The sequence below is a fragment of the Anomaloglossus baeobatrachus genome, chromosome 2 (assembly GCF_048569485.1).
Source record: "Anomaloglossus baeobatrachus isolate aAnoBae1 chromosome 2, aAnoBae1.hap1, whole genome shotgun sequence".
Lineage (NCBI taxonomy): Eukaryota > Metazoa > Chordata > Amphibia > Anura > Aromobatidae > Anomaloglossus > Anomaloglossus baeobatrachus.
In genome coordinates this window covers 444017555-444032694 of record NC_134354.1, presented here as the reverse complement: position 1 = coordinate 444032694, position 15140 = coordinate 444017555, and the positions used below count along the sequence as shown (strand labels likewise).

The window sequence follows — 15140 nt, the reverse complement described above, 5'->3', positions numbered from 1 at the left end:
ACTGGGTTGGTGATGTCGGGTATCTGATAGACGCCTGACCTCACAAACCCCAGGGCTTGATGCCAGGTGACATTACACATCTGGCATCAACCCCATATATTACCTCGTTTGCCAACGCACCAGGGCAACGGGATGAGTTGCGGCGAAGCGCCAGGATTGGCACGTCTAATGGATGCGCCACTTCTGGGGCGGCTGCGTCCTGCTATTTTTAGGCTGGGGAGTGTCCAATAACAGGGGACCTCCCTAGTCTGAGAATACCATACCACAGCTGTCCGCTTTACCTTGGCTGGTGATCCAATTTGGGGGGGACCCCACGTTTTTTGTTTTATATTATTTATTTAATGTAAAATAACAGCGTGGGGTGCCCTCTATTTTGGATTACCAGCCAAGATAAAGCTGCCAGCTGTGGTTTGCAGGCTGCAGCCGTCTGCTTTACCCTAGCTGGCTACAAAAGATGGGGGGACCTCACGTCGTTTTTTTTTAATTATTTATTTTATGGCTAAATACAAGGCTAAGCACCTTTTAGTGCCACATGAAAGTCACTAAAGGGTGCCAGCTTAGAATATGCAGGGGGGTGGAACATTATATAGGTCTTTCTCATCTATCTATCTATGGCCCGTTTCACACGTCAGTGAAAAACACTGACGTTTTTCACTGGCGTGTAAAACACGCACATGACCCTCCATGTGCCGTGAATTACGGCACACGTGGGTTGTCTAAGTGCAATCCGGGCTCCGTTCTCCGTGGCCCGTGATTGCACTTAGAAATCAACTCACCTGTGCGCGCTCCCGCTCTCCATGGTGCTGATCGCTCCCGCAGTGCAGCATCTGGCCGGCGCTGACCCCCGCAGCAGCTGCTTCCGGGTCGGCTGTGTTGTGCATAATGAATATGCGCGACAGTAATGAGCCGGCTCAGAAGCAGCCGGCAGAACGGGCTGCAGAGAGCGCCGCTGAAGCCGGGTGAGTAAAAATGTTTTTTATTTTAAAAGCACGTTTTTTTCTGGCACGTGTTTCACGGATCACACCACTGCGTGGTCCGTGGGACATCAGTGATGCCAGAAAAAAATGGACATGTCTTCATGCGGCAATCACGCACACATGGATACGCCACACGGAGACCCATTCATTATAATGGCTTTGCGTATGTCAGTGATTCTGGTACGTTTAAAAAAAAAAGCACAAACGTACCAGAATCACTGACGTGTGAAAGGGGCCTATCTATCTATTCATCTATCCATCTTTCACTCTATCCATTATCTGCCTATCGATTATCTATATTATTTATTGCAAAACCGCAGGGACCAACCTGCGGTAAATCTGCGGCAAATCCGCATGCGTTTTTCCCGCGGTTTTTTCCGCAGGTGCGGAAATCTTCAACTCCCAGAAGTTTCTCAAGAAATTTTCTTGAGAAAAATCACTTTTCTAGTGCGCACAGAGCCCCTAGTTGTTATCTACTACTTTAACATTAATGGCCTATCCTTAGGATAGGTCCTCAATGTCTGATCTGCCAGGGTCCGACACCCAGTACCCCCGCTGATCAGCTGTACTTGGTGCTGATGGCCACAGTCAACTGGAAATGCTCACCTTCAGAGCTACCCCGTCAACTGACAGCAGCTGTGGCCAGGTACTGCACATGCGCCATCCATTGAAATCAATAGAAGGTGGATGTACAATACTCAGTAGCCGCCACTCTTAGAAGACGGGGCAGCTCCGGAACTGAATATTTCCGGACGGCTGTTGCAGCCATGACCGAGAACAACTGATCCACGGGGGTGCGGGGTATTGAACTCTGGCCGATCAGACATTGATGACCTATCCTAAGGATAGGCCCTCAATGTATAAGTTGTGGATAACATCTTTAAAGAAGCAAAAAACAACATAACTCACCTGTCGTATTGTCATATCCAATACCGCTCCAGCACTGATGCTGTGATGGTTCCCCTCTATCACTGCTCTTGTTTTATGCTTGAACACGACCACTTCTTACAGGCAGTTATAATTTTTTCAGCAAGTGATTGGTTGCAGTGGTCACATGAATGTACGGCTTGTTACTGCTGAAAAGTAACCGGGCATCGGCGGAGACCACCTGTTAGGGTTTTGGTTCGTAAATGTTTCTGCTTAAAAGTTAATATTTTCACTCCATTACAATCTCTTTAACGACATAATATCTAAGATGTGTAGGAAAAATGCCTAGAGAGTAATCTGATCAATCTTGACTATACCTTTTTTTTTTTGTTTCCGTCATTTAAGTTGTTCCAGTTTCTTTATTGGTCCATTGTTAGTTTTATTATACTTCCAGTGATCTCAGGCACCTTAATGGACCGGAGAATGTAACTATTGGGATGCAGAAACGCTTCTCTCTTTTACTTAATGAGTATTCTCGGAGCTTCCAGCAGGTAAAGAATTTAAAGGAAGAGAAGAGCAGAGATCCAGTCATCCCTAGGGAAGTTTGCTAGTATTGGATCTGACATCACAGCCCGAGGTTTAGGTCAGTTTGAGACTGTTTCCATGACAACGGTAATTGCATTTTGGAACGAGCAGCATTTGGGGACACTTGGATTGCTTTTTCCTTCCCATGTATCAGAGAGTAGAAATGTCTGAGTCGCAATTTATTGCATTTCTTGTGAATCCTTCTAATGATCCATCCTATTGCATGCTGTATTTACATTCTATGTGCAACATAAGGGTCAAAATTTAGGGTCATGTCATAAACTGTTTATTTTATTTAACTGATTGTTTATGAATTATTTAAAATTATATTGAATAGAAATAATCATATTTGCTACTTTGAATCTTAAGAAATTCAGTTCTGGTTTCTCAATGACATTTTATTTCTGCATGCCTAATTTATCCATTTCACGTCATCCGAGTTTCTATGTCAACAATAGCTGAAATTTTAGAATGTAGTAACAACAGTATTTTGTGCCAGTCAGAACAGAATACTCTGTTATGTGTATTGATGTAGATGTTGACTTGCGATATGTTACATGCTCCGATGCTGCACAGTTTACCTTGACATCTTCTATGGCATGTGAAGTATTAAACTTCAGAGAATTACCTATTATTTAAATTAATTTGTCCGTTAATTTCTTTTTTTTTATTTCATTGGTTTTTACATATAATTGTTATTATAAATGCAAATTTGAGATTATGCAGTTTTCACACTGACCAATTGGAATATTTTACAATCTAAAGGGGGCTTTACACGCAGCGACAGCGCTAGCAATGTTGCTCGTGAAAGCACCCGCCCCCGTCATTTGTGCATCATGGGCAAATCGCTGCCCGTGGCACACAATATCGCTAGTACCCCTCACACATACTTACCTTCCTAGCGACGTCGCTGTGGGCGGCGAACAGCCTCTTTTCTAAGGGGGCGGTTCGTGCGGCGTCACAGCGAAGTCACACGGCAGGCGTCCAATAGAAGTGGAGGGGCGGATTTGGTGAGTAATTTGCATTAGCGGTCGCTTGTACGTGTCACACGCAACGACATCGCTAACGAGGCCAGATGTGCGTCACGAATACTGTGACCCCAACGACATCTTGTTAGCGATGTCGTTGCATGTAATGGGGCCTTTACTTATTGTGATTGAATCATCAAAGCTTTTATGCCAGAAAAGTGCTTTAAAAGCTTTGATGAGTCAGAATTTGACTCAATGGGGATTTGCGTGTTTTGATCGGTTTTGACATTTTCATACCAGTTTGAATCAGCATTGCCACTCTGGGTGGAGCTGGAGAAGCGCCAGGGTGTGACCATGTCTACTGTCAAATTAATCAAATATGTTGGAATTTTCTACTGCAGAAATGCTACTCCAGTCTTGGATTAGAGTAGCATTTCTGTCACAGTGCATACCACTCAGAACATACCATAAATTAAGTCAATGGTTTGCGCCTCTTATGAGTCCACCAACTTCTTTTCCAGAAAGATTGCACTACGCCAGTCTTGCTAAATCAACCCCATTGTCATTTTTTGGAAATCCATATGTACAATAGCAAATGTACTTACTCAGACCTTATCTTTTATAATGAAACATCTAACGAGCAAGTGCAAACATCAATATGAATGGAGGGGAAGCGGCTGTGACATCCATCTATTGTGACTGGTGGATCCCGTGTTATCAGCTGTATATACGGTAGTCATTGTAACCCTGCCTCTGCTGATAAGTAGCCTGCTGAAAACTCTTCCTGAAATGATGATGAGAAGTATTTGTCTAAAACAGACCCAGGGACCTGTGTGACCAAAAAGGAAAAAATATTAATCACTTACAAAAAGTGCCTGCTAATAAAGGTTTTTATTATTGACGGCCAGGAAAATCACAAGAGGGGCTTTCTAGTATTTCCCCACATATGTGTTTTTTACCTTTAACCAGCTAGTATTTCCCAGTTTTTAATCCACTTTCAAAAAGAATATTGTTAAACAAATCTGTTTCTTAAATTTCACGCAGCCAGAACTATTCACTTTGTTTCCATGAGCGTAGCAATAATCATTAATTATTGACTTAATTATCATTACGTGCATGGCCTTCCATCATGCCAATAGCCGCCCTGCCAGTAAGCAGCTGATCATTGTGGGTCCAGCTGCTCCTATCCGCAGTCCGCAGTGATCACCTGTTATTACTGGGAAAACTGGCACAGGAACTTTACTGTAGGATTACATAGCACCCATAGAAATCAGGGTCTGCACAGCGTCTGTCAGTGCAGGATACTTTCTGAAGAACTTGACACTGGTTTATAAAATAGGACGTATGGGAAGGATTTATCTTTATGAGATCATCTTTTGTGAAAAAAAAATCTTTCCGTGAAGAAAAAAATGGCTTATACTCTTTTCAGTTGTGATTAAAATGCCATTCCCTATAATGTAACATATAGCTGGTGTGAACGTATTTTATATGTAAATTGTGAAAACAAAAATATTAACAATATTAACCCCTTAAGGACTGTTTTTTTCTCCCCTTATTCCAAGAGCCATCATTTTTTTATTTTTCTGTCGATATAGCCATGTGATGGCTTGTTTTTTGAGGGATGAGTTGAATAAAGGGGGCTTTACACGCAGCGATATCGCTAGCGAGCGTACCCGCCCCCGTCGTTTGTGCATCTCGGTCAAATCGCTACCCGTGGCGCACAATATTGTTAGGAGCCGTCACACTACTTACCTGCCTAGCGACGTCGCTGTGGTCGGCGAACTGCCTCCTTTCTAAGGGGGCGATTCGTGCAGCGTCACAGCAGCGTCACTAAGTGGCCGCCCAATAGAAGCGGATGGGCGGAGATGAGCGGCCATAACATCCCGCCCACCTCTTTGATTCCCATTGCCTTTGGCCGCAGGTAGGCTGCAGTTCGTCGTTCCCAAGCTGTCACACATAGCGATGTGTGCTGCCTCAGGAATGACAAACAACCTCCGTCCTCAACAATCAACAATTTTTGGAAAATGAACGACGTGTCAACGATGGACAATTTGGTGAGTATTTTCCATCGTTAACAGACGCTCATTGGTGTCACACTCAACGACGTCGCTAATGATGCCGGATGTGCATCACGGAATCCGTGACCCCAGCGATATATCGTTAGATACGTCGTTGCGTGTAATGGGGCCTTTACACCATTCCTTTTATCATGTGATCTAATGGTAAGGGGGGGAACTCCAAGTGTGGCAAAATAGCAAAAAAAAGTGAAATGTTGCAGTTGTTTTTTTTTTTATTTACAGCATTGATTATACCATAAAACTGATCTGGCAGTACAGTTCTCAAGGTCAATAAAAATACGTAGATACCAAATGTTCTATTTAAATGGTGAAAAAAAAAATCAGAAATCTTTCATGCATCATGACTTCGAGAGCCATCACATTTTAAATTTTTGGGATCTTTAGCAGTGTGAAGACTTGTTTTTTGCATCCCGAGCTGATGTTTTTATTGATATTATTTTGGGGTGTATGGGATATTTAAATAGGCTGTCTTTTTTTTTCTGTTGTTGCAGAGGCCGAAATACTGCAATTCTGGTGTTTTGATTTTTCTTTTGTTGTGCTGTTTACCCAAAAATTAATTTATATTTTAATAGATCAGACTTTTATTAATGCAGCAATACCAAATATCCGTATTTTTATTTTTTTTATTTCTTAATTTTTAATGTGTTAAAAGGGGTGATTTGAACTTTTAGATTTTATCTTCTACTTTTTCCTATATTTAACAGTCTCCTTACAGCCTTGAGCTTTGAATAGTCTGATCACTTGTGCTATATACAGCAATGCAACAGCATTGCTGTATATAGAAGAAATCACAGTCTCCTATAAATGCTCCCCACGGGCTGGCTTTGATAGGAGTACTGTGATGACAGTAGACAGGGGTCATCAGCTGACCTCTGGCTATCATGACAACTTATCGGCGCCCCATGATCATATTGCGTCCAAATCGATGAAGGCTCAGAAAAGAACCTCCCTGCTGGTGTACATTAAATGCCGCTGTCAGAGATTGATGCTCAGCTAGCTTTCACAGGAAGTTCGTTATGACAGTGACAGGTGTCATCAAATGACCCCTGGCTGTCATGACAACCAATCGGTATCCCGTGATTACGTCATGGGGCCGCCAATGGTGGTGGGGAATGACACACTCCCCGCTGGCGCACATTATATCTCGCTATCGGGGATTTAACCGATTCACCCGATCATGTCGGCCAATCAGATCAGCCGACATGTATGGGGAAAGATGCAGGCTTGCTACGTGTGCCTGCATTAAAGGGACAGACACAACCTTGGACGTACCGGTACATCCAACGTCATGAAGGGGTTAAATTAGGACAGGCTGGTAAACATTTTCACCTACCTTGTTTTTCCAAAAATAAGACACTGTGTTATTGTGCCGTCCAGGGCTATGAAGTACTCGGTCCCGAGCAGTGTACTACTGGGATTTGTCACTGGGTGGCCGTTTCCCAGGTTCCGTGACCCTGGGGGTTGCTTTAAAAGGGGTTATATACAGGGGAATGTTTAATAACGTTTATGTTGTGACGCCACTTGCGGGTTGTGGTTATGGAGATAGTACCGCCGCTGTACAGTCTCTCCGCTGGGGCTGGTGTTGATGGCAGCCTGGATTTTGGACCCTCTGCAAGTAGGGCCGGGGCTCAAGGGGGGTAGGTGATGGAGTTAGGCGCGGAAAAAATGTAGGCTACACAAGGGGTTGCTGTGTAACTGGTTCTCTTTACTCACAGTGGATGGTAACTGGTACCTGGAGGAAGGCTGGTGTTCACCTCTGGTTCCCTTAGTCCAAGTGCCGGGTTGATGACCTGGTGGCTTCTGTCCCTTGCACCTCTCTCAAGTTGGTGGGTCCCCGTGGCCTTTAGCATCTGGAGGTCCCCTCCTGTGTGTCTCTCAGTCTCTGGTCCATACGACGGGCAGTGTGAACCTTGTAGGGTCGGTGTTCCGTTCCGGTCCCTGGTTCTCCCGTTACTGCTGGTACCCCCGGACTTCTGAGGTTAGTGAGGTCCTGGATGGTCCCCTCACTGTGCAGATCTTATCTGGTCTGCCTGGAGCGTTTGCCTGACCTAGGGCTCTGTACCCCGTTGGTGCTATGGTTCCGGGAGTACTTCGCTGTACTCCACCGGCAAACACATGCCTGGGCCCTCAGGTCACCATCAGTGCAGTTACATCCGTCTCCTCTAACTTCCACTTACTAACTGTCTAACTGTCCGTTCCCTCCCACCTGGTCGTTGTCTAGTGGACTGGATCGGCTCCACCCCTGGGTGGTCATCCATTGAGTCCAATTCTAGTCTGTCACCAGTGTGTGGAGATGGGGGAAAACTGGGATTATAATGTGTTTTGCTGTTACCGGCACTGGTCTTCCAGTTCCCTGGGGGTAGGCCCTGCATCTTTGGCAGGATGCAGTACCTTGTAGTGCCCTGATGGGTTCAGGGGCGCTACAGTATACTTTTCTTTTCCCTTATAAAAGTAGGTCTTATTCTTCGAGAAACATCGTTGGGGTAATTTTACCCCCCCAAAAAATCCCCCCCCCTTCTCAGGAAACTCATACTTACCAGACCCCGGACGGCTACGTGGTCCCAGGTCCTCATGGTGATTTCCGGTGGGCCCTCCCAGCAGGTATGATCCATGCAGCATCCCCTGCTTCTGGTCATCACTGACATACATCATATTGCCATGCGCACACACTCATACACACACATCAGATATCACACCCCAGATATCTCACACACACACACTCACACTCACCACATCCAGCAGTTCAAAATGCCTCTGGCCGCAGGAAAAATGGGAGGAACTGTCCTGTAAGCAAGCATTCTATCCGCAGGTCTTGCGCTCCACCACACTGCATCTCAGGAGGATCGGTATCGCTGGATGTGGTGAGTGTGTGTTTGCGATCTGATGGGTGATTGTGTGTGTGATCTGATGGGTAATTGTGTGTGTGATCTGATGGGTGATTGTGTGTGTGATCTGATGTGTATGGGTGTGAGATATGATGAGTGTGGGGCTGCAATCCACTGCAGGGCCTCCCGCTCGGTGTCGGGGGAGGTCTTATTTTTGGAAAAACACGATATTTCCTAATATTAACCTTTTTAAAAAGGTCTGAGTAGCACCAACTGTGCTTACATGAGCAATTATCCAAGATTCCTAAATAGAAAATCTACTTATTGATACAAAATACCTCGGCCACTTTAGGACTCTAAGAAGGTTGGTTGATTACTACCAAGCTTTTCTAGAAATACGGCAGGTAACTAGGAAAAAAAGAAAACAGAATTACTAACAACTTAAAGTCAGCAGAAAACTCTTTTGTGTTTCCTTCTGTTTGTATCTGATGTTTATGCACAATGCATATATCTATAGACGTTCTGTAACAAAAAACGAACCTAGAAAGCAGTAGTAATACAGTAACATAATCAAAGGTATATTTTACATCTCAATTGTGTTTTTCTCCAAGAACCCAAATAATTTTCAAGTATGAATTTATATTTGTCATCATCGTGGTATTCCCGCTGTTTCATTGCATGGTAATCTCATTTTTGTTTATATTTTGCTTCTGTTAAGCAAAGAAAATGAATTCCGTCCATATTGTTTAATAATACATCTAATAGCAGCTTACCATCCACAATACTCCTAAGGTGTGTCTGTAATTACATTACAATGTGCATAATAGCTCCTAACGCTGCCAGAGCTTCTTTTCCAATTAGCTATTACAATTTGTTCCCTTTGGGGTGCGCAGCAATCTCTCGCTGTGTTTTACGCATGGTCAGCTCTCCCAAATCCCTAATATATGAGAATTGACTTCTCTGTCTGCAATGGAAGCTTTTATAATGTAGCTTGTGCTGCTTGGTTGGCAGCGTTGGTCACTGTCTTGCAGAAAAGCAGATTAGTACAGCTCTTCCTCCATTAAGCCGTCAGTTTTAATTTAACAGAGCGGCTCAGAGCATGGAGACTATTTCCTTTTACCATTCTGTTTCAAAGGTGTGTGAAAGATAAGGAATAAACGTTAGCTTAAATGAATCTGTTTGCATTTTTTTACAGGAAAAATAAGAGCTGTAAGGAGGCATTGCAATGTCGATTTGCAACAATGGTGCCAGAATTCCATCTCCACAGGAAGCTGACAATGGTTTTACCCAGCCCGGTGCCTCAGGCACCTGGCATAAATCAGAAGAAGAAGCAAGAGCCGCAGAACCCAACCTTGTAAAGAAGGCCCACAGAGAAATTTTGGATCATGAGCGGAAAAGAAGGGTAGAACTAAAGTGCATGGAGCTGCAGGAAATGATGGAAGAACAGGGGTAAGCCATTATCCACTGGCAGCTATATGAAAATCCAATTATAATGCAAATGACATATTCTGTAAATCCCACAGGCTCAAGTAATGGAGTGATATAATGTATGAGTTTTCTAAAACTTCTCTGAGCTGATGAAGAAGCGTCTATTGTGCACATACAGTACTTGTAACTGTTAAAGGAGCACTCTGATATTTTTTATTTCTCCCTTTGTTAGCAATGATGCGTGTACATGTAAAGAGTGACATACTCACTAGTCGCTGCTTTCTGCCATTTTAAGTGGCATCCCGTTCCGTTCCATCATCATGTGACATTCCGTATTTTCCAGTTTGTAAGACATACTTTTTCTCCCCCAAACCTGGGGGAAAAATAGGGGTGCGACTTACAAACGGCATGTAACTTACTGGGGCGGCAGTGGTGGAGCAGGGTCAGCGATACAGTGGGCTTGGACGAGGTGTCACTGCAGTGAAGCAGCTCAGGAGGGTCAGTGTGTGACAGGGAAGGGTCGGCGATACTGCGGGCTCGTGGGGTGTCACGGATGCGGGCGGCATTGATCTGCCGGCGGGCTCGGAGGAGGTGGTGTCGCGACTCAAGAGGGTCAGTCTGCAGCCGCGGAAGGTTGGCGGCACTGCGGGCTCGTGGGGTGTCGCGGTGGCGGATGCCTTTGATCTACGGGCTGCTTTGAATTACCGGCGGTTGACGCGATTGACTTCAAGAAAATGGCCGCGGAGACCAATCTGCACATGTACCGGCTCCACGACCATTTTCTTGAAGTCCATCGCGTCAACGGCTAGCAATTCAATGGAGAATGCAGTCCGCCAGCAAATCTATGGCGCTTGCTGCCGCGATGCCCCATGATCCTGCAGTATCGCCGACTGTCTGCTACCGCACAATGACCCTCTTGAGCCACGACATCTTCTCCGAGCCCACAGGTAGATCTATGGTGCTCGCCGCTGTGACACCCCACGAGCCCGCAGTATCGCTGTTCTTCCGCACACTGACTCTCTTAAGCTGTGACAGCCCCTCCTCTGAACCTGCAGCATCACTGACCTTCCAGAGCCGCGACACACTCTCCTCCGAGCCCGCAGAATCGCCTACGCGGCCTGGGCACAATCATGGGGAAGACTGCTGACTTGACAGATGTCCAGAAGGCAGTCAATGACACACTCCACAAGGTTGGTAAGCCACAAAAGGTCATTGCTCAAGATGCTGTCTGTTCACAAAGTGCTGTATCCAAGCATAATAATGAAAAGTTAAGTGGAAGGAAAATGTGTGGTAGAAAAAGGTGCTCAAGCGACCGGGATAACCACAGCCTTAATAGGCTTGTTAAGAAAAAGCCATTCAAAAATTTGGGCGAGATTCACACGGAGTGGACTGCTGCTGGAGTCAGTGCTTCAAGAGCCACCACACACAGACGTATCAAGGATATGGGCTACAACTATCACATTCCTGTTGGTGTAGGTCCACTGTGTTTTATCAAGACCAAAGTCAGCGCAGCCGTCTACCCGGAAATTTTAGAGGACTTCATGCTTTCCTCTGCTGACATACTTTTTGGAGATGGAAATGTCATTTTCCAGAAGGACTTGGCACTTGTCCACACTACCAAAAGTACCATTACCTGGTTTAATAACCACAGTATAACTGTGCTTGATTGGCCAGCAAACTCTCCTGACCTAAACCCCATAGAGAATCTATAGGGTATTGTCAAGAGGAAGATGAGAGACACCGGACCCAACAATACAGACCAGCTGAAGGCTTCTATCAAAGCAACCTGGGCTTCCATAACACCTCAGCAGTGCCACAGGCTGAGCACCCTCCATGCCACGCCACATTGATGCAGTAATTCATGCAAAAAGAGCCCCAACTAAGTATTGCGTGCATTTACTATAGATACTTTTCAGAGCCCAACATTTCTGAGTTTAAAATTATTTTTTTAGTTGGTCTTATATAATATTCTAATTTTCTGAGATAATAACTTTTGGGTTTTCATTGGCTGTAAGCCATAATCATCAACATTAACAGAAATAAACACTTGACATAGATCACAGTATGTAATGACTCTATATAATATATGCATTTCACTTTTTGTATTTCATTACTGAAACAAATTAGCTTTTTGGTGATATTCTAATTTATTGAGATGCACTTGTATGTGTGACTCGCACAAGGATCGCATGGCATTGGCCCGGACCGGCTGACGGCTCTCCTGACCTGCGTGTGTCAGCTTCATGTATTTCTATGCAGCTCACACTCTCCTGTCAGGAACGCCACTGGCCGTTTTGGGCAGTGTGATGTCATCCTCCCGCGAGACACACTTAAGTGTGACTCCAGCCTTTCTAGAAATATGAAGTACTGTCTATTCTTTGTAGTAAGGGTCGATTCACACTAGTATGTTGTCTTCTGACTAATTTAATTGCATTTTGGTGGAGAGCATTAACTTTAATATGTAGCATTGGGATACTATTTTTTTTATTAACTGAAGGCAGTTGCTTTTATTGCTTTTATTAATTATTGATATCTATTATTAAAATTATTCATTAATTTTAATATCTGAAAGCACATTTTTATTTAGGATGAAATGCTGTAGCACAATTGTAAGCAAAGCTTTAGGAATAAGAATTGTTTTTAGTCTTTTGCACAACTGAAACTAATGCAATGGCTTTGGGTTTTTTTGTGTCCAAGAGAAGCCATCACTTTTCTAGATCTTGGAAAAACTTTTTTTTTTTTATTACCACTTAAGAAGTTCTATTAAATAGCTGTGTGTGTATTTAAGCAACTCTCAATACAACTTCTCATGGCTGATGGATCACTGAGGAAGTTTCTAATATCTATAACCTATCTGTAAGGGGGTGTAAGGCTCGGCTGCCCCAGTTCTTCAATCCACCATGTCTACATGTAACTGTGTAGGTTGAAAGTTGATATAATGGTGTAGTGTGTTTAAACAGCCACTAGAGGGCGACAGTTCGACAACTTCTATGCTGGTATTCTCAGGATAGGGTAAGTTAATAGCAGGGAGGAGTTTAGGGAATAAAAAGGTTAGGGACACAGAAAAGAGTAGGAGGGTCCCTATGGGAGAGAAACGGGCTTCATCTGTGGGAGACGTGGTGAGAGTGGAGTCCGGTTCACTTCAGTTTGGTCCGACCTTCGAGTTGAATCCGGGTCCCGGGCAGGCAGGGTCCTAGTGAGGAGAGGAATGTCTGAACTGCGTCCCAATGTGTGGGTCGAGTCCGTGTGGCCTGGATGGTGTCCGTTCCCTGGCGTATACCCAATGAAGGCCCTCAGTGGGCTCTTAGGCAAAGAGTCAGTCCTGATGAACTGGACAGAGGAGTGCTATCACAGAAGGCCCTGTCAATAGCTACCAGCTAAATCCCAGTGGGTGGGACAAGGGTTGACCGAAAGGAGTTTTTAATTCTGTCGTGTACAATGAAGCCTAGGGAAAGCATGAGGGACTCAGGGGCTCCACCGGAAGCCCAAGTACCAGGGAAGCGGTCGGCTGGCAAAGTATATGTAATACCCATTGCTAATAGAAACCTCTTCGGGGAACAAGTCTGCCCGCTTAAAGCGTGTAGAAAATGTCTGTTTAATGTTTGCAAGTAAAGAAATTACACTGAAGAAACCGGTGAAAGTGTCTGTCTCTTTGTGTCATCAAGAGTATGTGCTGTTAACACTTAGTTGCACTGGAGCAGTGATCGGGCCGCAGAGAAATACCATCAGGCTGCTCTGCAGCTGAACTGCCTCTGCTATGACTACAGGTGCCCGCATCTGCTCCTCCTCCATCTCTTGGGTAGGTGATAAATGTTATTGACTGAAATACACTGTTAGGCCTCTTTCACACGTACGTGTCTCCGGTACGTGTTTGGCAGTTTTCTCACGTACCGGAGACACGTTCACACGTAGACCTAGGTATTCCTATGGTTTTGGACACACGTAAGTATTTGCGCACGGAACGTGTGTCCGTTCCGTACTTACGTGTGTCCGTGTGCTTCTCACGCCGACATGTCCATTTTCTCTCCGACATCACGGGTGTCACACGGAACGCAAACGTGTCACACGTAATGCAAACGGACCACACGGATGTGTTCCGTGTGACACGCACCGGAGAGAAGACATGTATCTGTGAGAAAAAAAACAAACCTTTACTCACCTTCTCCAGCCCTGCTGTCTCTGCTGCTGCTGTCACTTGCTTCCGACCGCCGCTCATTATGCTAACTGAATATTCACTTCACTGCGGCCGGAAGCAGCAGCAGCGGGGAGTCGGCAGGACCGGAGACCGAAGAGTAGTACCACGGACAGCGACGCCAGGGACAGGTGAGTAGAAAGTTCCCGTTCTCCGTGTGTTATCACGGATAACACACTGAGAACACACGTGTGCCATACACACGGCACATCGAGGGCAATACGCACCTTTGACATGTCCGTGAAAAACGTGCGTGATTTTCACAGACGTGTAAAAGAGGCCTTAGGCCCCTTTCACACGTCAGTGATTCTGGTACGTTTGTGCTTTTTTTAAACGTACCAGAATCACTGACATACGCAGACCCATTATAATCAATGCATCTGCTCACACATCAGTGATTTTTCACTGAACGTGTCTACGTGCAGCGTGCACGCGTGGCTGTGATTCTGCACGGAGACATGTCAGTTTTTGTTTGGCATCACTGATGACCTACGGACCACACTATGGTGTGATCCGTGTGTGATCAGTGAAACACGTACAAGAAAAGCACGGACATATTAAATATTAAAAATTTTCAACTTACCTTGCCTGCGATTCGCTCTGGAGCCTCCGCTTTCGGCAGCTCCTGCCTGGCTCATGAATATTCATGAAAGCAGGAACTGCCGACCAGGAAGTAGGTGCTGAGAGCGGTGGGCGGACGCTGGAGAGCCGAGGAGTTCAGCACCATGGACAGCAGCAGTGAAGGCAGGTGAGTAATGTCCATATGCAATCAAGGGATCACGGATTGCACATGGACAACCCACTTGTGCCGTGAATCACGGAACACGGAGGGACATGTGCGTGTTTTACACGTCAGTGAAGAACGTCAGTGTTTATCACTGACGTGTGAAACGGGCCTTAGGTAGGGTATGTGCAGCAGCATTTGCAGCAGATTTTTGGCTGGAAAAACGCTGCATAAAATACATGCATTTTTGGCGCATCTGTGTGTGCATTTTTTATGCATTTTCCCATTAATTTGATTTGGTGGAAAATATTGCAAAAACGCTGAAAGAATTGACATGCTACAGATTTAAAAGAGCTTGAAATCTGCAAAGAAAAAAATAATCAGGCTGAGCAGAACATTTCAGAAAACATTGATCTTGCTGGTACAGTAAACGGCAGCATTTTGGTGCAGCGTTTTTTTTTCCACACAATTCTGATGCAGATTAAATAACATGTGG

The 15140-nt window shown here is 44.9% G+C and overlaps 1 protein-coding gene across 4 annotated transcripts in view; it reads left to right on the top strand.

Annotated features, from left to right (window-relative positions):
* The window catches only part of SRRM3 (serine/arginine repetitive matrix 3), an 800697-nt gene that overhangs the window by 372307 nt on the left and 413250 nt on the right, over window positions 1–15140 (top strand). For all 4 annotated transcript variants that reach the window (XM_075336281.1, XM_075336283.1, XM_075336280.1 and 1 more), the window contains one exon: window positions 9496–9749. In XM_075336281.1, coding sequence (XP_075192396.1) covers window positions 9526–9749 — 224 coding nt within the window. In that variant the 5' untranslated portion in view covers window positions 9496–9525. The remainder of the gene's footprint in view (window positions 1–9495; window positions 9750–15140) is intronic.